General features: G+C 48.1%; 3 protein-coding genes across 5 annotated transcripts in view; all 3 read left to right on the top strand.

Moving 5' to 3' along the window:
• The first annotated feature begins 42 nt into the window (after positions 1-42).
• SNRPA (small nuclear ribonucleoprotein polypeptide A) lies at positions 43-11,236 on the top strand. Of its 2 annotated transcripts, XM_008588099.1 has the most exons (7): positions 43-176; positions 641-734; positions 3,633-3,805; positions 6,596-6,775; positions 8,942-9,115; positions 9,617-9,705; positions 10,860-11,236. In XM_008588099.1, the coding sequence occupies exons 2-7, from the start codon at positions 662-664 to the stop codon at positions 11,017-11,019; spliced, it is 849 nt and encodes a 282-aa protein (XP_008586321.1). In that variant the 5' UTR covers positions 43-176; positions 641-661; the 3' UTR covers positions 11,020-11,236. The 2 variants fall into 2 exon arrangements, with proteins under 2 accessions (XP_008586321.1, XP_008586320.1); XM_008588098.1 differs by having other exon boundaries at positions 44-734.
• Positions 11,237-16,253: 5,017 nt separating this feature from the next.
• Positions 16,254-17,949, top strand: MIA (melanoma inhibitory activity). Of its 2 annotated transcripts, none has more exons than XM_008588097.1 (4): positions 16,254-16,655; positions 16,739-16,872; positions 17,412-17,522; positions 17,857-17,949. In XM_008588097.1, the coding sequence occupies exons 1-4, from the start codon at positions 16,526-16,528 to the stop codon at positions 17,878-17,880; spliced, it is 399 nt and encodes a 132-aa protein (XP_008586319.1). In that variant the 5' UTR covers positions 16,254-16,525; the 3' UTR covers positions 17,881-17,949. The 2 variants fall into 2 exon arrangements, with proteins under 2 accessions (XP_008586319.1, XP_008586318.1); XM_008588096.1 differs by having other exon boundaries at positions 16,254-16,664.
• Positions 17,950-18,673: 724 nt separating this feature from the next.
• Positions 18,674-21,104, top strand: part of RAB4B (RAB4B, member RAS oncogene family) — a 9,425-nt gene continuing 6,994 nt past the window's right edge. The window contains exons 1-3 of the mRNA XM_008588095.1: positions 18,674-18,847; positions 20,012-20,092; positions 20,356-20,470. Coding sequence (XP_008586317.1) covers positions 18,832-18,847; positions 20,012-20,092; positions 20,356-20,470 — 212 coding nt within the window. The 5' untranslated portion in view covers positions 18,674-18,831. The remainder of the gene's footprint in view (positions 18,848-20,011; positions 20,093-20,355; positions 20,471-21,104) is intronic.

The following is a 21,104-nucleotide window of genomic DNA, read 5'->3' as shown; positions in this document are numbered from 1 at the left end:
ATTTTGATTGGCAATATCTGAGCTCACGGACAAGACTTACTCTGATTGGTCAAACTACTCAGTTTCCGCGAGAGGATTGGCTTGAAGAAAGGAAAAGGCGGGGCCCGGAGAGGAAGCTTTGTGGTCCGGCCTCAGGAACGTAGCAGGCTCGGCTTGCGAGAGCTGCATCCCTGCCGGTAGGTATCCTTGGGCGCAGGTAGCCATCGGCCCCGAGAGGGCGGAGTGTTTGGTGTCCGGGCCTTCCCGCGCTTCGGTTTCGGAAACTTCCTTGCTGCGCGAGGCCAGGCGGCCCGAAACGCGCCCATCCTTTCTTAACTGGCTCTACATCCGAGTTTTTCTCCCGGCTGCCCTTTGGGCTCGTGGGCCAATGGGAATCGCCATTCAGGATGCTCGGCCTACTGGGTCTCGTAGAGCATCCTGGGACTCGTAGTAAAACTCTGGAGGTTCCCTCACCACGCGGGCAGGAGGAGCGGCATCTTGCGCGCACTTCGTTGCTGAAGCTGTGCTTGCCTCTCCCACTCACTCCGGTCTTACCTGACTTCCTCTTGGAAGGGAGATCCCTGAGCAGCCCGTCAAGCCAGCGTTGGGACAGAGGGTTTGGTGAAACCCAGGGCTAAAGTTACCTTTTTCCTTTTTTAAGCCTACCTCAGCACTCCGCTCCATGGCAGTTCCCGAGACCCGCCCCAACCACACTATTTATATCAACAACCTCAATGAGAAGATCAAGAAGGATGGTGAGTTCTCGGGATAGTCCGGACTCCAGGCGATCCTGCGCGAGCTGGCCCCAGCATCCTCTTTTTCTCAGCCTTTTCCTTCAGCCAGACTGAAGAGTTAACCCCTTGGCTTTTGCACATGCTGCTGCTTCTGTGTTCACACTGCTTAAGTTTCTCTTATTTTCTGCCTTTTAACCTGGTCACTGTTGCGCACCCTTCAAGGTTTCCCCTCACAGGACCTCTCCTCCAGGAGGCCTTCCCCATCGCCTCTCCCCTCGGGTGGCTGCCCCAGACTTTCCCTAGGCCCTGGGAATCCCCCATCAATTCCTGATGTCTTTGGACTGTCATGAGGCTCTCTCACCAGTGGCCTGTGAGGGCAGGGACTGGAGCTTTCTTGGTCACTGGTGTTCTCAGTGATCAGCCCACGATGAAAATGTACGATAATAACTATGGCTAATATTGTGTACCAGGGGCTGATCTGTGCACTTTTGTGTAAATCTTGATTACATTTAATTCTCACAACAAGCCTGTAGAAAGAAGCTGTTGTTATTCCCTTTTCTTAGATTAGGAAACTGAGACTCAAGGGCGATGTGATTTGTCCAAGGTCATGTGGCACGGAAAGTGATTGAGGCCACTAGTCTGGAATTCAGCTTTCTTTTCTTTTCTTTTCCCTTCCCATCTTTCCTTCCTTCCCTCTTCTCTCTTTCCTTTACTTTCTTTCTCCAGCTGGCCGGTTCAGAGGTTGAATCATGGACCTTGGTGTTAGCACCACGCTCTAACCAACTGGGCTGACCAGCCAGCCCTGGGCAAAATTATAATACTTTCTTTGCATGGATATTGTAAGGCTTAAATGAGCTAAGCCTCCAAGCAGTGCTTTTTATGGTACCTGAAAGTTAGTAAGGGCTATGCAAGTGTTAGCTCTTATTTCATTTCAAGAAGATTGTCAGGAGAACCAAAGGAGTTTTTCGACATTGAGTTAGAGGTTACCAGTAAAGTTGCTGTTGAAAACAAAACCAGGGATGTAAATTCTGTGTATGCTTTTAGAGTGTGGTGCCCAGCCAGTGCTGGGCAGTGCTAGGGACACACTGGTGACTGAGAGTTCTGTTCCTATTCCACCAGATGGTGACAGGCCAGAGTAGTTAGGGCCCTGATGGGGGAAGCACAGGCAAAATGGTCAGGGCTGGGATTGGGAGCCTAGAAAGAAGGAGGGATTCATTCAGAATCATAGAAAAGGAGACATTTTGGAAAAGCCTTCAAGGTAGAGGAAGCAGTATTTATGTTACAGTGAGGGGTCCTAACTTGGGCCAGCTTGTGCAAATGTTTAGGGCAAAGGAGCCCAGGGCATTCTGGGAACTACAAATAGTTCTGTGTGCCTGAGACCTAGAGGCCTATGAATTATGGAGAAACTTCCAATGAGCAGTGTCCTGATGGCTACACAGGGTGAGCCATTGGACTTTGTCCTGATGAACAATGAGCCAGGCTGCTCCCTTGTGTCCCTTGTGGAAGATCTTTCCAGGTGTGGAGGGTAAACTTGAGGGGGCAAGAAGGGAGGCTGGAGAGTGGGGAGAGGCCCAAAGTCCAATGGCATAACTGAGGTCTGAACTAGGTTCCTGAGGATGGATCATGGAGAGGAAAACCAGAAATGTCATCACGAGGAGAATTTTTGGCTAATTGCTTGAAAACACCTTTAAACCTTGTCTTCACCCCCAACACACAAACATTTTCTCCTTTATTCTTTGAGTCTCTTTTTCACTGAGCAGCTGTGTCTTGGCTATCTTTGCGTGCAATATTGGAACCCTATTTCATGCCTGGGTGGTGAAAGGGGCCTTTCTTTGTTTAGCTTGAATCCTGCTTGTCAAGTGAGATGGTTTTGCTGGTGAGCTGGGGAGGTGTATTGGGTTCTAATGGGCTTGGGTTGTGGTCCTGGCTCTGCCACATCCTTCCCAGGGCCCTCAGGATACTCTCTGTGGGCTAGTGACAAATCCTCTGAGAGCCTGTTTCCATCTTAGTAAAATTGGGACATACTTGCCATCTCATGGGGTTGTTGTGAGGACTTAGTGTAGTTATTTCCATGAAGCACTTAATAGTATCCTTTATTCATAACTGTTGGTGGAGATGTTTGTGTGCTGGAGTCTGCTCTAGGAATGGGAATATTTCAGAAAACAAATTGGATGGGCTTATAACTCTTCAGAAGGAGAGACAGATACAAATAAATGTCAGGAGATGGAAAATGCCTAGAAGGAAAAGCAAGTATGGTAAGGAGAGGGGGAGAGTGACATAAGGGGCATTTAAATACGGTAGTCAGAGAGGCCCTCTCTGAGGTGGCAGCATTTCTGCTGAGATCTGGGTGACCAGGAGGCAGCCATGTTAAACATTAGGAGAAGGATGTTAAGGTAGAGAGAGCAGCCAGTACAAAGGCCCTGAGGCAGAACCAGTGTATGTGGCCCAAGAAAGGGCTTGAGAGGTCAGTGTAGCTAGAGACAAAGGGAGCGAAGTGGAGTGTGGGCAGAAGACGGGGTTGGAGAAGTCTTTTAGGGTCACATCACACAGGCCTGTGTCAAAGTGCTGGTGGAAATGGAAAGAGGCACTCATGTTTATTGAACATTTACCATGTGCCAGGTGCTGTTCTGAGACCTTTGCACGTATGTACTCATGTTCCTTAAACAGCAACTCTGTGGGATAGGTACTGTTCCTGTCTACATCTCATAGGAGAGGGTGCTCAACCACTTGAGGGGTTCTCGGCTGTTGCTGTTATTGTTGGGTCTTGAGAGATTACTGACCTGTGGCATTTTGAGTACTCTGTCAATTGGCTAAGGGCCTCCCATCTGAGCTGCGTTTCCTTTAAAAAAGAGAGCTCAAGCCCCAGGATGTGTTGCCAAGGCCTCTGGTCACCCGTGGATCTTCCCTCCCCCACTGCAGAGCTGAAGAAGTCCCTGTATGCCATCTTCTCCCAGTTTGGACAGATCCTGGATATCCTGGTATCACGGAGCCTGAAGATGAGGGGCCAGGCCTTTGTCATTTTCAAGGAGGTCAGCAGCGCCACCAATGCCCTGCGCTCCATGCAGGGTTTCCCCTTCTATGACAAGCCCATGGTGAGCATTGTGGGTGTGTGTGTGTGGGGGGGAGAGAGAGAGAGAGAGAGAGAGAGAGAGAGAGAGAGAGAGAGAGTGTGTGTGTGTGTGTGGAGATTGTGTGTGTGTGTGTGTGGAGATTGTGTGTGTGCGCGCACATGCGTGCAAAATGCTATAGGAGACTGGATGGGCCTGGACCTTCTGTCACCTGTAATCCAGTTCCCTAAGGATGGGAGCAGGTTTCTCTTGCTGTTCCTTAGCATTCACAGTTCTGCGTACTGGGGGTGTGGGGACACACAGTACCAAAGGTGTCCCCAGCCCTGCCCTTTTGGACCCACAGTCCTGTGGGGGAGACATGCTTGTCTTCAGGTGATGACAACTCACAGGGATCAGGGTTGGGTGGGGGAAGGACAGAGTGGTCAGGGCAGGGATGGGGGACATGCACAGAACTGGGGAAGTTTAGGGGAGGCACCTTACCCAGTCTAGGGGTTCAGGCAGAGCTTTTTGGATGAGGTGAGACTTGAAGGAGGAGAAGAGTTAGCTGTGGGAAGAGAGGGAGAGTGTTTAGGCAGAGGGACAGTGTGGACTAAGGCCCAGAGATAACCAAGAGCTTTTTTTTTTTTTTGTCTTTTTGTCTTTTTGTCTTTTTGTCTTTTTCCGTGTCCGGCAACGGATCGCAGAGGCTGTGGGCTGGTAGGAAGGATGAATTGCAGATACTTAAGAAGCCAAGTAGACTGCCCAGGGGACTGCAGTCAGTAGGAGGTGAAGAGTGGCTTAAAGTCCTTGCCCTGAACTAGAATTCCTGACATATCACTGGCAGGCATCTTTTGTTCTTTATTTGGGCCTTTTCTCTCACTACCCCAGTTTTTTTTGTCTTTTTGTCTTTTTGTCTTTTTGTCTTTTTCCGTGTCCGGCAACGGATCGCAGAGGCTGTGGGCTGGTAGGAAGGATGAATTGCAGATACTTAAGAAGCCAAGTAGACTGCCCAGGGGACTGCAGTCAGTAGGAGGTGAAGAGTGGCTTAAAGTCCTTGCCCTGAACTAGAATTCCTGACATATCACTGGCAGGCATCTTTTGTTCTTTATTTGGGCCTTTTCTCTCACTACCCCAGTCAATTTTTTTTTTTTTTTTTTTTGTCTTTTGTCTTTTTCCGTGTCCGGCAACGGATCGCAACCCTCAGTGTTGCCCCCGTACCGGACCGGGGACCGGCAACGGGATCGCAACCCTCGGTGTTGCTTCCCGCGCCTCGCTCAGCCAGTGAGCGGGAACCGGTCCGTATGTGGGATCCGAACCCTTGGGCGGGAGCGCCGCCATGCTTCTCAAGCGGCGCACTATCCAGTGCGCCACCGGGCCGGCCCCTACCCCAGTCAATTTTTGAGTTTCACCTAATTTGAATGTGCCTCCTTGAACCAACTCCCTTGGGGAGGTGACAGTAAGTCTCAGTGTGTGCAGGTCCCAGGCAGGTCACCTCCATATGAAGGCAGATCATGTGGAAGGCAGTGGGCCCCAGGGACAGCTGAGCCTCCTGTCACCTCCCTCTGGTCTGGAGAAGAAGGAACCTTTTGTCACCTCTGAGTATGCGAGCTCAGAGTTGCCGCATCTTGCAATTGCCTTTCTCGAGCATCTAGGAATTAGCTTTAGGGGTATAAAAATCATAAGTCTTTTCATGTTACCCTCCTCTCTTGGTTTTACCTCCAAATCACTGCCTGGACCACATCAAATGCTCAGATATGTGTGGATTTTGTCAGGAAATCCTGTCAACTCTACCTTAAAAACATGTCTACTGGATGCCTACTTCTCACTCCTCCCCTACTGCTGACCTGGTCCCGGCCACCACCTTCCCTTGTCAGGACAATGGCAACAGCCTGCTTACTGCTCTCCCTACTTCGACCCCTGCTCCCCCCAGGCTATTCTGCATACCACAGTCACAGTGCTGCTTGCAAGACATGAGTGAGAGCACATCACCACCCCTGCTCACAACACTCCATGGCTCCCAGCTTCCTCAGGAAAGGATAACATCCTCACTAGGGTCCTCTGTTGTCTCTGTGACGTTACCTCCTCCCTCCCTCTCATCCACTTTAGGCTCTTTGCCGTTCCATGAACATGCCATGCAGGACTTGGCTTTTCTGATGGCTGTTCCCTTTGCTAGAAGGCTCTTTCCCCAGATGTCTTCATGGCTCGCTCCCTCCCTCCCTTCATGCTTCTGCACAGATGTCACCTCAGTAACTGGCTACCTATCTGAAAGTTTCACTTCTCAACGCTTCGCATCCACTTCTCAGTCTTCTTTATCATACTTTCCCCTACTGATTAAGCTTCATGAAGACAGGGTCTTTTTTGTCTGTTTTGCTCATCGCTGTGCTCCCAGAGTCTACATGGGGCCTGCCATCTGGTAGGCATCTGTGTAAACAGCTGAATGAATGAGATTTAACCTGGAAGACAGAACTCTGTTGTCGTGTGATAGAAGGAGCCCTGCATAGTGATCCTGTCCCAACATTAGCTCTTCAGGCTTCTGCCTTTGGCCTGATTCTCAGGGCTCTCCCATCTTCCCTTAAAAATACCAACAACCTATCTACTGAGGGCTTACTATGTGTCAGGTATTGTTTCAAGCACCTTAACTCATTGAGTCCTTACAACAGTCCTTTGAAGTGGGAAATGATATAATCCCCATTTTACAGATGAGGAAGTTGAGGCCAGGTGATTTCTGTAACATTTCTCAGCAAGCTCCTTGTAAGGTCAGATTTTGAACCAGTCTTCAAAGGCAGTTTGGCTCTGAAGTCCACACTTTTAACCCTTCTGCTATCTGTTTGGTAGCGCATCCAATATGCCAAGACTGATTCGGATATCATTGCCAAGATGAAGGGCACCTTTGTGGAGCGGGATCGCAAGCGGGAGAAGAGGAAGCCTAAGAGTCAGGAGACCCCAGCTGCCAAGAAGGCTGTGCAGGGTGGGGCAGCCGCCCCCGTGGTGGGGGCCGTCCAGGGTCCTGTCCCGGTAAGCCAAGGCCCAGAGATGCAACCCTCTCACAACCAGGCCTTCTTCAGCCACGTGACCTGGCTTGCAGGCAGGGCGAGGAGAGTTCTCTTGTTGGGAATTCAGACCCCTCCTGTTTCCTTACAGAGATTTTGTGTCTGTCTCTCGTCTCTCTTGGCGGGGGCGTGGAGGGGGGCGCAGGTTGAGCACCTGGGTGATGGTATCTCCACTTGAAATGCCTGTTCCCTGTCTGCATGTGTCTCAAGGTATTTCTTTCTCCATGTCTGTCTCATGGTTTCTCTCTCTTCTTAACCTTGATTTTCCTATCTGTGTCTTTTAAGTCAATGTCTATATAGAAAATCCAGGAGAATCTACCAACTAATTCTTAGGATTAATAAGTGAATTTAATTTAGAAAGGTCACTGGATATAAGATTAATATGAAAAAAAAAATCAATTTTTTTCTATATGTTAGTAACAAACAAGTAGACTTGACATTGAGTATATCCAACAAAAGGTGTGCAAAATTGCTACCCTGAAACTATAGACATTGCTGGGAGAAATTGGAGACCCCAGCAGTAGATGGGAAGACCCAGTATTGTGTTATGAGGTCATTTCTCTTCAAATTGTTCTAAGATTCAGCATGATTGCGATCAAAATGTTAACAGGAATTTTGGTAGACACTGACTGGCTCTTTCTAAATGCCTGGAAAGGCAAGGCCAAGGCAGAGGGGAAGAATAAATAAAGCTGAGGCACCTGCATGACTACGGGTGAAGATTTGTTCTTTTCTTTTTTTAATTTTTTTTTTTTTAAAGATGACTGGTAAGGGGATCTTAACCCTTGACTTGTGTTGTCAGCACCACACTCTCCAAAGTGAGCCACGGGCCAGCCTGAAGACTTGTTCTAAAGCTCCAGCAATCAGGGTGATGTGCTGTTGGCATAAGAGTAGGAAGATGGACCAATGGGGCAGAATAAAGAGTCTAGAAACACCCTCACACATATGCCACCACAGCAGTTCAGTGGGGAAAGGACTTTTTTCCCCTAGTTAATGGTGCTGGGCAGTTGGATATCTGTAAGGGAAAAAATTAACCTTACCTCAAATTATATGTGAAAATTAACTTGAGATGAATCATAGACCTGAATGTGGCAACTAACACAATAAGAAAACAGGAAAATATCTTTATCTTTTTTTTTTAAAGATGGCTGGTAAGGGGATCTTAACCCTAGACTTGGTGTTGCCAACACCACGCTCAGCCATTGAGCGAACCGGCCATTCGTATATAGGATCCGAACCCGTGGCCTTGGTGTTAAAAGCACCGCACTCTCCCGAGTGAGCCACAGGCCAGCCCAATATCTTTATCTTAACACAAAAAATGCTAAGTACAAAAGAAAAGATGGATGAGTTGGACTCACTCCTTAGGTCTCTGAGTCTCCATGTCTCTCTCTGGCTCTCGTGAGTCCCTCAGTCCCATGGCTCTCTGCCTGGGTTATGCTCTATTTGATGCTAACTCTCACTTTCTCTCAAGTTGGCGATGGTGTCTGGGCTGCTGTTGGGCTTCTCTGTTGTTACCACTCTCCTTCCCACATCCACCTTTCTGTCCACATTTGACTCTTCAGGTTGAGATCCCTGTGTGTGCTGTGGGCCATGGGGCTGTCTTCCCTCTTCCCCTCACCACCACCCATTTCTTTCTGCACCTGGCCTGACCCTCCCTTTTCATTTCTGCCTTCCACTGTCTTTTTTCTCACTAGGTGTCTGGGTCTGTTTCTTTGATTTTTTTTTTTTTTTCCCTTAGAGTTTACTTTTAGAAGCAAACATACAGCATGCTTATTACAGTATATAATTCCACCCCTTTGAATGAACAGTTGCTAATATTTTGCTTTTTTCCTTCAGTCTTTTTTTTATGCATACATCTGTAAAGAAAGTTGGGTCACACTATAATTTCTATATCTTATTATTATTATTATTTTATTCTTTTTGACTTAATGTCCCTCTTGACCCTGGGTCTGTTTTGCTCCATTTGGCTTTATTTGGGTACCTTTTTCGCTTCTTTACAAGTCTGGGTCTTTCTCCTGGTGTCTCTCCCCCTGGGTTTTCTCTAATGGCCTTTTCTCCTCTGCCTCCTGTGGACACCATAAGGATGACTTTTCCCACCTGCCGACGGCTCAGTCCTGCTCTCCTTTCTCCACAGGGCATGCCACCAATGACTCAGGCACCCCGAATCATGCACCACATGCCGGGCCAGCCTCCCTATATGCCACCCCCTGGCATGATCCCACCGCCAGGCCTAGCACCTGGCCAAATCCCACCGGGGGCCATGCCCCCGCAGCAGCTTATGCCAGGGCAGATGCCACCTGCCCAGCCTGTAAGTGTCTAGTCCCCTTGAGGTATCATATAAATAGAATACAGGAATAGGACGGAACTGATGGGGGTGGCTATTTTAGATTGAGTGGTCTGGGCAAGCCCCCCTGAGGAGGTGCTATTAGAGCAGAACTTCCTGAATGGTGAAGATGTAGCAGTGGGGTCAGGCCCTGGGGTGAAGAAGAATTGGCATGTGTGTTGCAGGTTTGGAAGGTTAGGGTGAGGCTGGACCAGTCGCCAGCATCTGGATGCATTCTGTAAACTTGTGGTGAGCACCTGCTTATGTACCAGGCCCTGTTCACCACTCTAGGGATACAGCAGTGACCAAAACAAAAATCTCTTCTGTCTTTGGGGCCTTCAGTATTTTGGGGCACAGGGCGGCAGGTAACAGGCAACAGCATACGGGGTGTCAGGTAAAAGTGCTAGAAAGAATACAAGCCAGGGGAGGGATCCTCTACTAGACTCAGGGCCCCTGTGCTCATTGGCTCCCCTCCTTCCCCGGCAGCTTTCTGAGAATCCACCGAATCACATCTTGTTCCTCACCAATCTGCCAGAGGAGACCAACGAGCTCATGCTGTCCATGCTGTTCAACCAGTAAGTGGGGCCTGTGGCTGGGCAGGGGAAAGGTGGTGATGGCCAGGAAGTGTCACCACAAGAAAGGACTTCAGAATTCTTTGCAGGAGGGACAGCGACCAAAGGTGCCAAAGCAGGATGCTGGAGCTGGACCCAAAGCTTGTGGGGGATACAGTGGTGATGAGGCTGAAGGGGTCATTCTGGCCAGGGCATGCTGGCCTTTAGGGGGAGCTGGGGGGGTGTCTAGGCTCTGGGCCTCATTTTCCCAGTCTCTAAAATGGAGACATACAATGCAAGGTATATGTGAAACAACAGTGAGACACCATTGGGTACTGGCTAGACTGGCAAAAGTCAGCAGGCTTAGATGTAGCATGTGTGGGAGTGGGGATGTATGAACCTTGTGCCCTGCTGACAGGGTGGAGACCTGTGCAGCCTTTGTGTAGAGAAACTGTTCACTGTTTAATAATGTTAGGGGTGTGGGTGAGTCACCTGGTGAACTGGATCTGCTTCTGATTATCTGTCCTATAGACATTCTTGACGTGAGTCTCAAGGAGCTGTGAATGGAGTATTCCTCACAGTGTTGGTGGTGGGGAGTTGGGGTAAACCTGGGAGAAGGGGTGGGTTAAATACTGATGCTTACTATGGTGTACTGTGTGGCCGTTAGAAGGAACAGAAGGAGCAACATGGATGGTTCTATTACATAGTGTGGAGAGGAAATTTTGAGAAACTGAATATAATAGAAAAAAATGCCACATGTATACTATGTCAACAAAACTACGTATTTTACAAGAATACTGATGGAAAAAAGGATACCCAGTAAACATGAGGATGATTGCCTAATGGAGAAGGAAGTAAGGAATGAGAAGAGGGAAATTAAAGAAACAGCATGTCTTAAGAGTAAGAATAGTGATTATTTCTGGAGCAGGGGATTGGTTACGATTGGGGAAGGACACAGAGGCTCTGCAGTGTTCTGTTTCTTGGTCTTGGTTGTGGTTGCATGGATGTTCATGTTAAAATTTTTCATTAAATGATGTGTTTACATTAGAATTTTTCAACTTCATTTGTTATGGGGGACTGTTCTGTGCATTGTAAGATGTTTAACATCACCCACTGCCAAAATGCTAGGAGGAAATGCTGAGTCTGGGTATCTGAGGTTTGTTGTTCCCTTCTCTCAGGTTCCCTGGCTTCAAGGAGGTTCGTCTGGTCCCAGGGCGGCACGACATCGCATTTGTGGAGTTTGACAATGAAGTGCAGGCAGGGGCTGCTCGGGATGCCCTGCAGGGCTTTAAGATCACCCAGAATAACGCCATGAAGATCTCCTTTGCCAAGAAGTAGTTCCTTTTCCTCATGCCTGTCCCTGCCCCCATTCTGGGGACACCCCTATTCCCCTTGGCTCAGTCCCCTGAAGGTAAGTCCCCCTTCGGGGCCTTCTTGGAGCCGTGTGAGTGAGTGGTCGCCACACAGCATTGTACCCAGAGTCTGTCCCCAGACATTGCACCTGGCGCTGTTAGGCCGGAATTAAAATGGTTTTTCAAGGTTTGGTTTTTCACAACTGTTTGTCTGTTTTATTTTCTTGCCCTCCATGCTTCTTGTCTCTCCACATTAGCACATCCTGGGTTTTGGACCTCTTGGCATTTTGCAACCTTGGAAAAACACAGAAGGTTATAGTAATATTGTCCAAACTTAAGTTACGTTTATTGCTTTGGTAGTTTTCTGTTTTGTCCCAATAAGCATTCAGGGCAGGAAATGGAAACCCAGGGCTGCCATGGACAGTTAGGCAGGTTGTATACTGCACAAGGATGCCTCTTTTAAGAACACACCCCCATTTACTTTGTTGACTTGGATGTTTATTTCAACAATTTTCTAACAGGTGATAGACCATTAAGGAAGAAGGGTTTCTTCACCTTTTGCTAATCTGCACAAAAGTGCTGTCCTGCTGTAGTAACAGTTCCACAGACCACTGTAGGTACTTCAGGCAGAAAGAGATTTAATACAGGGAACTGGGTGCTCCTGAAATCATTGGAAGTATGGTAGGAATGGCAGTCTGGGTTTTAGACACTTGAATTCAAGTTTGCAGCCCCTCTGGTCTAGAGTTCAGGAAGATGGCACTGTTGCTTCTGGGAGTGCCCAAACTGACTTGATCACACATGGGAAGCTGTTGATCAGATGCTGGTACTATGGGTTTGGCCATCTCACAGCTGATCTGCTTTGGTGGCCAGCTGCCAGCCAGGAGCCTTGGGCAGGTGGCTGACCTAAGTTCCCCTACTGAGCCCTAGCTGCAAGAGAGTCTAGGAAATGTAGTTTCTGGCTGGGCAGCCATGTACCCAGCTGATGCTATGGATAAGGAGATTGCATAGGAGGGACCCTTCTTAGCAGTTTGTCATATTCTTGTCCTAGCAAATTTTAAATTGACTCAAAAAATATATATATTACTTAAGACCTTTTCTCATACCATGAAAATGGAAATGAGATCATTTGGCAGGAGTAGAAAATTCACCCGTGAAAATAAATATAAGATACGAGTACTAAATTGTATCCGGATATTATTTCTTACCAAGGCTCTTGGCCCAATCCTGTACCTGCTCTGTTCTCTCCATTAAAGAAGAACATCAGTATTAGAAGTGATGAAGACACAGAGCACCTAGTGCAGACTTTCTCCATGTATGGTCTGAAAGATTGGAAAGAAAGAGATTGCCATCTTCATTAAGTGCCGTAGTGTTATTGCAGACAGGCAAGTGGAAATGTGTAGCCCACCACGTTGGCAACCACAGGCCTAGTGGCTCAGTACGTTGGGTTCTGTAGTTGGCTGATCCTGCTTTCTACTGTTTGGGGACTCCCTAGCTTTTACTCCATGGGCAGTTGATGTCCCCACTCTCAGCTTCATTTTCTTCCTATTCAATTTCTATGATATCATGATAATGTTTGTACTCACTACTCCCCTCCCCAACATGCGTGCACATGACCAGGCATTTAGCAAGCACTCAATAAATTCAGCAAATATTGGCTGAGTTCCTATTATGTGCTAAATACTGTTCTAGGAATAGAGAATGCCACGATGAATAAAATGGACAAGCTAATTTCAAATATTGTGTTCTAATGGAAACAAAACGGTGATGTAAGGGGGGTGGTGGGGCTGTGAACAGTAATGGGTGATCAAGAAAAGCCCCTATGTGCATAGTGCTTGGTGCTGGGCATTGGGTTTGTAGAGGTGACTCAGGCCCAGTCTTCACCCCTGACAAACTCCTCCCTGACCCCAAGTGTGTGTGTCCAACCTCTTTCCCTGAAAAAAAAGGTTGGACTTACCAGTCCAGAGGTAAGGATGAAGGAGAGATGTGGATGCTCTGGAGAATGGTCCTTGACATGTGAATCAGAGATTGAAGCACAGTTTGAAGGTGAGACATGAGTTCCAAATTCTCTGCCACTTCCTCATTCTGACCTTGGGCAAGTGGCTGAACTCTTCTACCCTATTTTCCCTCAGCAATAGGTGCAGTATTGCAGAGGGTGGTCAGTGGAGTCTGGAGCTGAGGTGATCCTTGGGCTGAGCCCTAAATGGGCTAGAGCAGCCAGCCATGTGAAGATCTGGGGGAAGTGCAGAGGTCCTGGGGTGGGAGTGAGCTCTGTGTGAGGACTAGGAGGAAAGAAAAACTCCAGGGGGTGCCATTTGCATTGTATTTAATAGAATTGTGCTCAGTGGCCCACTTCAAATGAACACAAAAATGATGGGATATCACTTCCAAGATAAAATTACAAAGGCCAACTTCCATCTTGCTTCCTTTGGGGGAAGCCAGCTGCCGTATTGTGAGTTGTCCGTGAGAGATGCATGTGGCAAAGAACTGAGGGAAGCCTCTAGCCAATAGCCAACAAGGACAGAGGCCCTTGGTCCAGTTTGCAAAAGCACTTGAATCCTTCCACCAACTGCCAGAGTGAACTTGGAAGTAGATCCTCCTTTAGTCCAGTATTCAGATGAAACTGCAGCCCTGGCTGACAGATTGATTACAGCTTTGTAGGAGACCTTGAGCCAGAAGCACCTAGCTAAGCCATGCCCAGATTTTAGACCCACAGAAACAGTGGGTTGGTTTAAATGTTGGTTTTAAGCTACTGTGTTTTGTGGTAATTATGAAGCAACAGATAAATACATTAGGCTTTGGGATATGAAGTCACTTCTACATCTTTGTGGCTTCATCAATAATATGGGGGAGGCTGGCCAGTAAGCTCACTGGGTTAGAGTGTGGTGCTGAAAACACCAAGGTCACTGGTTTGGATCCCTATGCTGGCCAGCCACCAAAAAACGGAGTATTGCTGTACATTGAATGTCCCCCCAAACTCACTGAGGCTTAATCCCTACTGCAGCTGTTGTGAATGGGAAAACCTACTGTGGTAATTGAAAGGTGGGGCCTTGAGGTGATTAGATTGTGAGGACCGTGCCCAAGTAAATGGATTTAATCCATTGATGGTTTAATGGTGGTCATGGGCGTGATTTTGAGGGCTTTAAAAGAAGAAATGAGTTGGCTCTCTGCTCTGCCATCTCACCATGTGACACCCTGCGTCGCTGTAGAATCACCTCACCAGATATGTTCCCTGGATTTGGACTTCTCAGCCTTCAAAACTGTAAGCAATAAATATTCTCTTTCTTTATGAGTTTACCCAGTTCCAGGTATTTTGTTATAAGCAACAGAGATGGACTGTCACAGGGAGCTACAGTCCCCATAGCTAATTATTGAGTGTGTTCTTTTTAAATATCCTAATACTTCACACGCTGTCTCATACACCTGGTAGTTGTTTACTGGTTAATTGTCTCCCCCACCAAGAGGACTTCAATTTTCATTCCATGATGAATCTCCAGGGCCTAGATCAGGGCCTAGCACACCATATATACTCGTGACATGTTTACTGAATGAAGGAATTATTATTTTTTTTCCTTTTGCGCCTGGCCTGTAAGGGGGCCCTAACCCTTGACCTTGGTGTTATAACACCATGCTCTAACCAAATGAGCTAACCAGCTAGCCCAGATGGAATAATTTTTGAAAACTTTTAAAATGGAAAAGTTTAAACATATGTGTAAAAGAAGACTGAATAGTATACTGAGCTCCCATATTTTCTTCCTAGTTTCACTTATTATCGACTTGTAGCCAAACTGAGTTTCAACCAAGCCTCTACTCACTTTTCCCCCTTCTCATATTATTCTGAAGCAAGTCTTAGACATCCTATCAGCTCAGAATAAAAACAACCACAGTGCCATAATCACATTTAAAAAGATAAGTTTTAAATATCACTACATCTGTTTAGTGGTCAGATTTTTAATATTTTTTTTCTTGTTTTGTTCTGTTTTGTGTTTTGGTGGCTGATTGGTATGGGGATCTGAACCTTGACCTTGGTGTTATCAACACTGTGCTGTAACATTTTTTCAATATTTTTATACATAAATCTATATACACTTTGAGTCAGAATCCTAATAAGATCCACACATTGTGACTAGTTACTGTGCCTCCTAAGTCTTTTTAAATCTAAACCACCCCTCAGTCTCATTTTCTTCCTTTTCTCTGGCAGTTTATTAGTTGGTCTTGTTGAGGCTCCCATGGTCTGGATTTGGCTGAGTGCATCCTTTTAAGGTCACTCTGCACTCCCTGCAAGTCCTTCGGATGTATTTAACTAACCTTTACAAAGAACCTTGTGAGGTAAGGTAGCATGGTGATGGGTGTTGGCCTAGAGACAAGTTTGAGCCCCTCCCCTTCCTGGCTCTGTAGGCTTAGACAAGTTCCTTAACTCTATACATTTCCATTCCTTTTTTTTTTTTTTTGGTGGCTGGGGTATACCCTTCCAGTTCTATATAAAATTATAAAATAGGCTTATGGGGCTGGCCAGTTAGCTCAGTTGGTTAGAGTGCCACCTTGTAACACCAAAGTCAAGGGTTCAGATCTCTGTACTTGGCTAGCTGCCAAAAAAAAAAAAAAAAAAAAACCATTATGGGCTGGCCAGTTGCCAGTTAGCTCAGTTGGTTAGGGCGTAGCTTTATAACACTGAGGTCATGGGTTCATATCCCTGTACAAGACAGCCTCCAAAAAAATAATAAAATGGGCTTATAATAGCCCATCCTGAGGTGATGCAAAATAGCCATTTAGTTAATAAAATAAAATAGAAATATACTTGGTTCAATCCCTGTAGTGGCCAGCCACCAGAAAAAAAAAGTGTGTGTGTATGTATATATATATATGTATCTGTGTATGTGTGTATATACATACTTGGTGATTGCTCTGTAACTATTCACTCTTATTTATCCCCATTTTACAGATGAGAAAGGTGAGGCTCTGAGAGGAGAACTAGCTTAGCCAAGGTCATCCAGTCAGAAAGTGAGCATGGAGGGACATTGCCTAGCCTAAGTTCCAACATACAATCTTCACTCAGTACTTGAGAACTGGGGCTCTTCCTGGCAATCAAAGGGCTGCCTTGTTCTCCTACCCCTCAGCACAGGAAATTCCAAGGTGGTTTCTCATCCTGGCTCCTCTGGTTTTATCCCTGGAGGGGAAGCAGAGGGGCCCAGGTACCTAAGCAGACTTGAGTAAAATGGGGTTGAATATCTCAGTCTGCCTTCTGGGCCTCTGATTGCTGAGGGGGTGGCTGTCACTTGGAGTGGTCTGGGCTGCTTTGGGCCTATCTGGGCATTTCCTTAGGCTGGCATCCCTCACCCTGTTCTTGAAATGGTTCTGGCTGGGTAGCAGCCTCTAGGTGGTTTAGGGCGGAGACAAGACCCAGAACACAAATTTCCTTGTGCCTCTGGTGAGAGGGAGGGCAAGAGAAAATCGGTGACCCCATTCCCCCCTTGGTCACTGTCTTGCTCACAGTCATGATGCCTTGGTCCCCTGTGTTTCTTGGGGTCATCATCTTGCTGTCTGCTTTCCCAGGGCCTAGTGTTGGGGGCCACCCCATGCCCAAGCTGGCTGACCGGAAGCTGTGTGCTGATAAGGAATGCAGCCGTAAGAATGGTGAGGGGGGAGTGGGGGGTTGAGTTGCAGGCCTGTGTTTGGGGTACTGTCATTCCCTTCTATTCCTTCTCCAGACCCCATCTCCGTGGCTGTGGCCCTTCAGGACTACATAGCCCCTGACTGCCGTTTCCTGACTATACATAGGGGCCAAGTCGTGTATATCTTCTCCAAGCTGAAGGGCCGCGGACGGCTCTTCTGGGGAGGCAGCGTAAGTTGGGAGAGCAAAACTGGGAAGGGTATGGGGCTGGGAAGGGAGTAAATTCATTTTCTAACTGTAGGGAAAATTTGAAGGGCTCAACTGAAGTAGAGACATAGTAGGGAGGGGAATATTGTGACCTTTTTTACTTTATTTGGTGATTACAGGGACCCATTATGGTACCAAATTCTTTTAAGGACACTGAAGATACAGAAGCGAACGATCCCTTTTATTCTAATGGAGGGAGACAAGTAATAAGCAAACTATCAGAAATATCAGCAAATACGTGCTGCTGTGAGCACAATATAGAGTAACTGGGTGGCTACTTTATATCAGGTGATCGGGAAGGGACTCTGAGAAGGTGACATTTAAGCTGAGATTCAAATGACAGGGATGGTGCCAGACGTGGAGATCAGGGAGAAGAGTAGTGCAAAGGTCTTCAGGAATGAGCTTGCCATCTTCGCAGACCCCAGCTTTTTGTTGTTTTTTGTACAGGGAACTGAACCCTTGACCTTGTTACCAGACTCCAGCTTTTAACTCTTCTTCCCCAGATTCAGGGAGATTACTATGGAGACCTGGCTGCCCGCCTGGGCTATTTTCCCAGTAGCATTGTTCGAGAGGACCAGACCCTGAAACCTGGCAAAATTAATGTGAAGACAGATGTGAGTGTCCTGAGGGCTCACAGGGATCTGGAGGGAGGACCTTTGGTCGCGAAGATGGGCAAAGATGCTCCTGCCCGTGGCTCCCCAGCAGCCTAGCAGTGTGCACTGGAACAAATTCTTTTCCTGCCTCAATATTCTCACCTTTAAATGGGGAGTGATTTCTACACCCCGGTCCAGTTGGGAGGTGCAAAGATTAGAGGGCGCTAGGTTAATCTCCATAGCACTTGTGTGTCTAAACTTGGCCCCTGCAGCTACAGCCTTTGCTAAAACCACTAGATCCTTTGTGGTGTGACCGCTAGTTTTCTCTCCACTGTTTCCCCTTTCTCTTTTTCAGAAGTGGGATTTCTACTGCCAGTGAGCTCAGCCTACCGCTGTCCTTAATGTTTTCCTTCCCAAGCTTTATGCAAATACATCAGCCGAGTGCAAAGTGCCTGTCTCTGTGGTCTTTTGGGTGGGGTGGGGGATGTGCAAAGGAAATGTTTCTCTAGTTCCTGAATCTAGCCCGTCAACCCAGTGAATGTGGTAACGTCAGAGGTTGCCAGGCAGAGTGTCACTGATGAAAGCCCTTTGCTCCTAGCTGGGTACCGGAGGCGGGCTCCTCAGCATAGATCTGGGACACAAGCAGTGAAAAAGAATAACCCAAACAGCCCAACTGGGGCGTTCGAGTGTCCGCTCCAGACCAATGGTGGGAGTTGAACTATCGGGAATGAGCCAATCGAACCATGAGGAGGATATAAATCGCAGAGCAGAGGTTTTCTTGGAAGATTATCTTCAAAGCCCAATTTTCCTCCTTCCTGCCTTTGAGGCCAGAAGTCGCTCCGTCCGGCTCAAGATCGGCTCCACTTCCAGGCTCCTTCTGTCAATCCTGCCCCTGCCCTTTCTTTGCATTTGTGTCTCCGCCCCCAAGTCCGCTCTTATCCAGTGCGGAGTCTAGGCTTTGCCCACGGACCTCTGACCAAATCCGTTCCTCGGCTCCGCGAAGCATCTCGGGCCCGCCCCTTCCCACTGGCTCCGCCAATCGCTCTCTTTGGCTACGCCCCTTTGCCTCCTCTCCTCATGCCACCAGTCAGCGCCTTTTTGCTCCGCCCCCTGCTCGCCGCGTCCGCCAATCCCACCCTTTGAAGAGCGTGGCCTGGTATCCCACAGCCCTAGCGGGTCGCGCCGGAGGAGGGGTGGAGGCGGAAGCGGCGGCGCTGGGCGCCGGGAGTAGGAAGGAGCCGGGGCTGCAGCCGTAGTGGAGCGGCTGCCAGCCGAGGAGCAGGCGCGGCCGCGGCGCCATATTGCGGCCCTCAGTGGCCGCGACCGAGTCATGGCCGAGACCTACGGTGAGGGTGGTGGGCCGAAGCTAGGGGCTGGGGTCTGGGCCCAGAGAGGATGCGGCCTGTGGAATGGGGCGGGGCTTGACGTTAGGGGGCGGGGTCTGATGTTATGGGGGCAGGGCCTAAGTGGATGCTGGGAGGGGCTTAATGGGTCCGGGGCTGAGCTTAATCTATTTGGGTGGAGCCTGAAGGTCTGGTGAGTGGGTTAAAGAGTTCTTGGGCGGGATTTGAGGCCGCCGGTCATGATTTGTGCGTAGGCCTTGAGAGAAGAGGTGGGCCTTCAAGTATTGGGGCGGAGCTTGAGTGAATGGGGCAGGGCTAACTTGTGAATGGCAGGGGTCGGGCTTTACTGACTAGAGGGAACCCTGAAGGGATGTCCTGGACTCTGGGTCTGATCTGGTGTGAGAGAATGGGGTTGGGGATGGGTTGTCCTTGAGTTAGGGGTGAGACTTAGTGGCAAGGGTGGGGCTTAAGCTTGAGAATAGGGGGCAAGGTCCTGGGCAGAGGGTGGGAAGGAGAGGTTTGGAAATGGAAAATCTGTATTTATGTACAAGGGGGGAGGGGTGACAGGGTGCGGTAGAAAACTCTGGTTTAGGAGTCAGAGGGAGCTGCATTCATTCAACAAATATAGAAAAGCAGAGGGAACAAGAGCAAAGACCCTGTAATGGGAACCAGCTTGTCATTTTTCAGGGAATAGACTGAAGACCAGGGGCCATAGTGCAGTGAATGAGTCAAAGGGAGGAGGTGAAGTTAAGAGTGGCAAGGACTAGATTGTAGTCCTTGATTAAATGGCTTTGAAGAGGCTTTAGCAATGATTTTGGACTCGAACCTTTTAGCCCGTGTTCCAATCCCAGCTCTGCCTACCTGTGTGACCAAGTCAGTTAACCTCTCTGGCCTTAGTTTACTTAGAAAATGGTGCTAATTTCTAGTATGCCTCCTCTGCAGAGTTTTCCTGAGGATTAAGTGAGCTGTTGATGTTAAGTAAAGACCTTTAGAACTGTTCCTAGCACATGGTAAACACTATGTAAGAGTTTTCCGTTACTGTTGTCTGTTGCTCAGTTTCTGCCTGTGTGTGTTTCTCTCGCTCTGTGACTTTCTCTTAGTTTTCATCTTTTTCCTTGTATCTTTCTCTCCCTGTGGGTATCCCTGATTTTGGCTCCATCTGCTCAGACTTCCTCTTCAAATTCCTGGTGATCGGCAGTGCAGGAACTGGCAAATCATGTCTCCTTCATCAATTCATTGAGAATAAGTGTGAGTTTCTGTCAGTGGTCCCGGGAGCATTGATCTGTGGGTATGGGCATGGTGTGGGCAGCTGGTGGGATGGGCAGGGATGTCCATAGGTATAACTCCAGTGCTTGCTGCTTGGTCCTTGTCTTGGTGTATGCCCTTTGTAGGTTCTCCTTGACCTCAGTCAGTCCAGCAGTAAGAATGGGTTTGTAGAGACTGAGGAGGCCTTGGAGATGGGGGATCTTCTGAGCCCCTATACTGACTCCTCTCTCCTCCCCTACTCCCAGTCAAACAGGACTCCAACCACACGATTGGTGTGGAGTTTGGATCCCGGGTGGTCAACGTGGGTGGGAAGACTGTGAAGCTACAGATTTGGGACACTGCCGGCCAGGAGCGGTTTCGGTAGGTGGGCTGGGCTCCCAAGAGGTGGGGGGAGAGAGATAGATGTGTGTGCAGAGTCACTCAGACACAACAATAGGAGTCAGGAGACGAGAGGACAGACAAGGCAGAGGGAGAGAGATAGAAAGATACCATGTTAGCAGGTACATATAGCCAAGGAGAGAGGGAGTCCTGGAGAGGGAGAAAAACAGACAGTGAAAGGAAAAGAGATACAGAAAGGGAGGCTTGAGGGTGGAAACAAGGGGTAGAAATTCAGAGAGACACATTTAGAAAAAGAAAGAGAGAGACAGAGACTGAGAGCAAAGAAGAAAATGATAAAGGATACCTCCAGAAATAGAGGCAGAGAGAGACAGGGAGAGTTGAACAGGTGTAGCCGGAAAGATAGACAAATGGATGTGTTGTGAGAAAGAGAAATGTGTAGGGCTCAGTACACAATAGGTCTTCAGGAAACATCTGCAGAAAAGTTGATAGACACATAGGAACACTGTGAGAGAGTCTGAGATACAGAGACAGAGTGTGAAACAGGGAATTCAGTCCATGGAGAAGTGTGGTCTCTGAGCAGCACTTAGTAGCTTCTTTTTTTTTTTTTTTTTTAAAGATGACCGGTAAGGGGATCTTAACCCTTGACTTGGTGTTA

The sequence above is a fragment of the Galeopterus variegatus genome, unplaced genomic scaffold (genome assembly GCF_000696425.1).
Source record: "Galeopterus variegatus unplaced genomic scaffold, G_variegatus-3.0.2 Scaffold4674, whole genome shotgun sequence".
NCBI classification, from domain to species: domain Eukaryota; kingdom Metazoa; phylum Chordata; class Mammalia; order Dermoptera; family Cynocephalidae; genus Galeopterus; species Galeopterus variegatus.
This window is presented reverse-complemented; position numbering and strand designations above follow the sequence as displayed.

Excerpts from the sequence above, each read along its gene's own strand:
- SNRPA (XM_008588099.1), top strand. The coding sequence starts at position 662 with ATGGCAGTTCCCGAGACCCGCCCCAACCACACTATTTATATCAACAAC. Across the intron at positions 3,806-6,595 it reads CCTTCTATGACAAGCCCATG|CGCATCCAATATGCCAAGAC; the intron begins GTGAGCATTGTG and ends TCTGTTTGGTAG. Across the intron at positions 9,116-9,616 it reads AGATGCCACCTGCCCAGCCT|CTTTCTGAGAATCCACCGAA; the intron begins GTAAGTGTCTAG and ends CTTCCCCGGCAG.
- MIA (XM_008588096.1), top strand. The coding sequence starts at position 16,526 with ATGATGCCTTGGTCCCCTGTGTTTCTTGGGGTCATCATCTTGCTGTCT. Across the intron at positions 16,665-16,738 it reads GGAATGCAGCCGTAAGAATG|ACCCCATCTCCGTGGCTGTG; the intron begins GTGAGGGGGGAG and ends TTCCTTCTCCAG. Across the intron at positions 16,873-17,411 it reads GGCTCTTCTGGGGAGGCAGC|ATTCAGGGAGATTACTATGG; the intron begins GTAAGTTGGGAG and ends CTTCTTCCCCAG.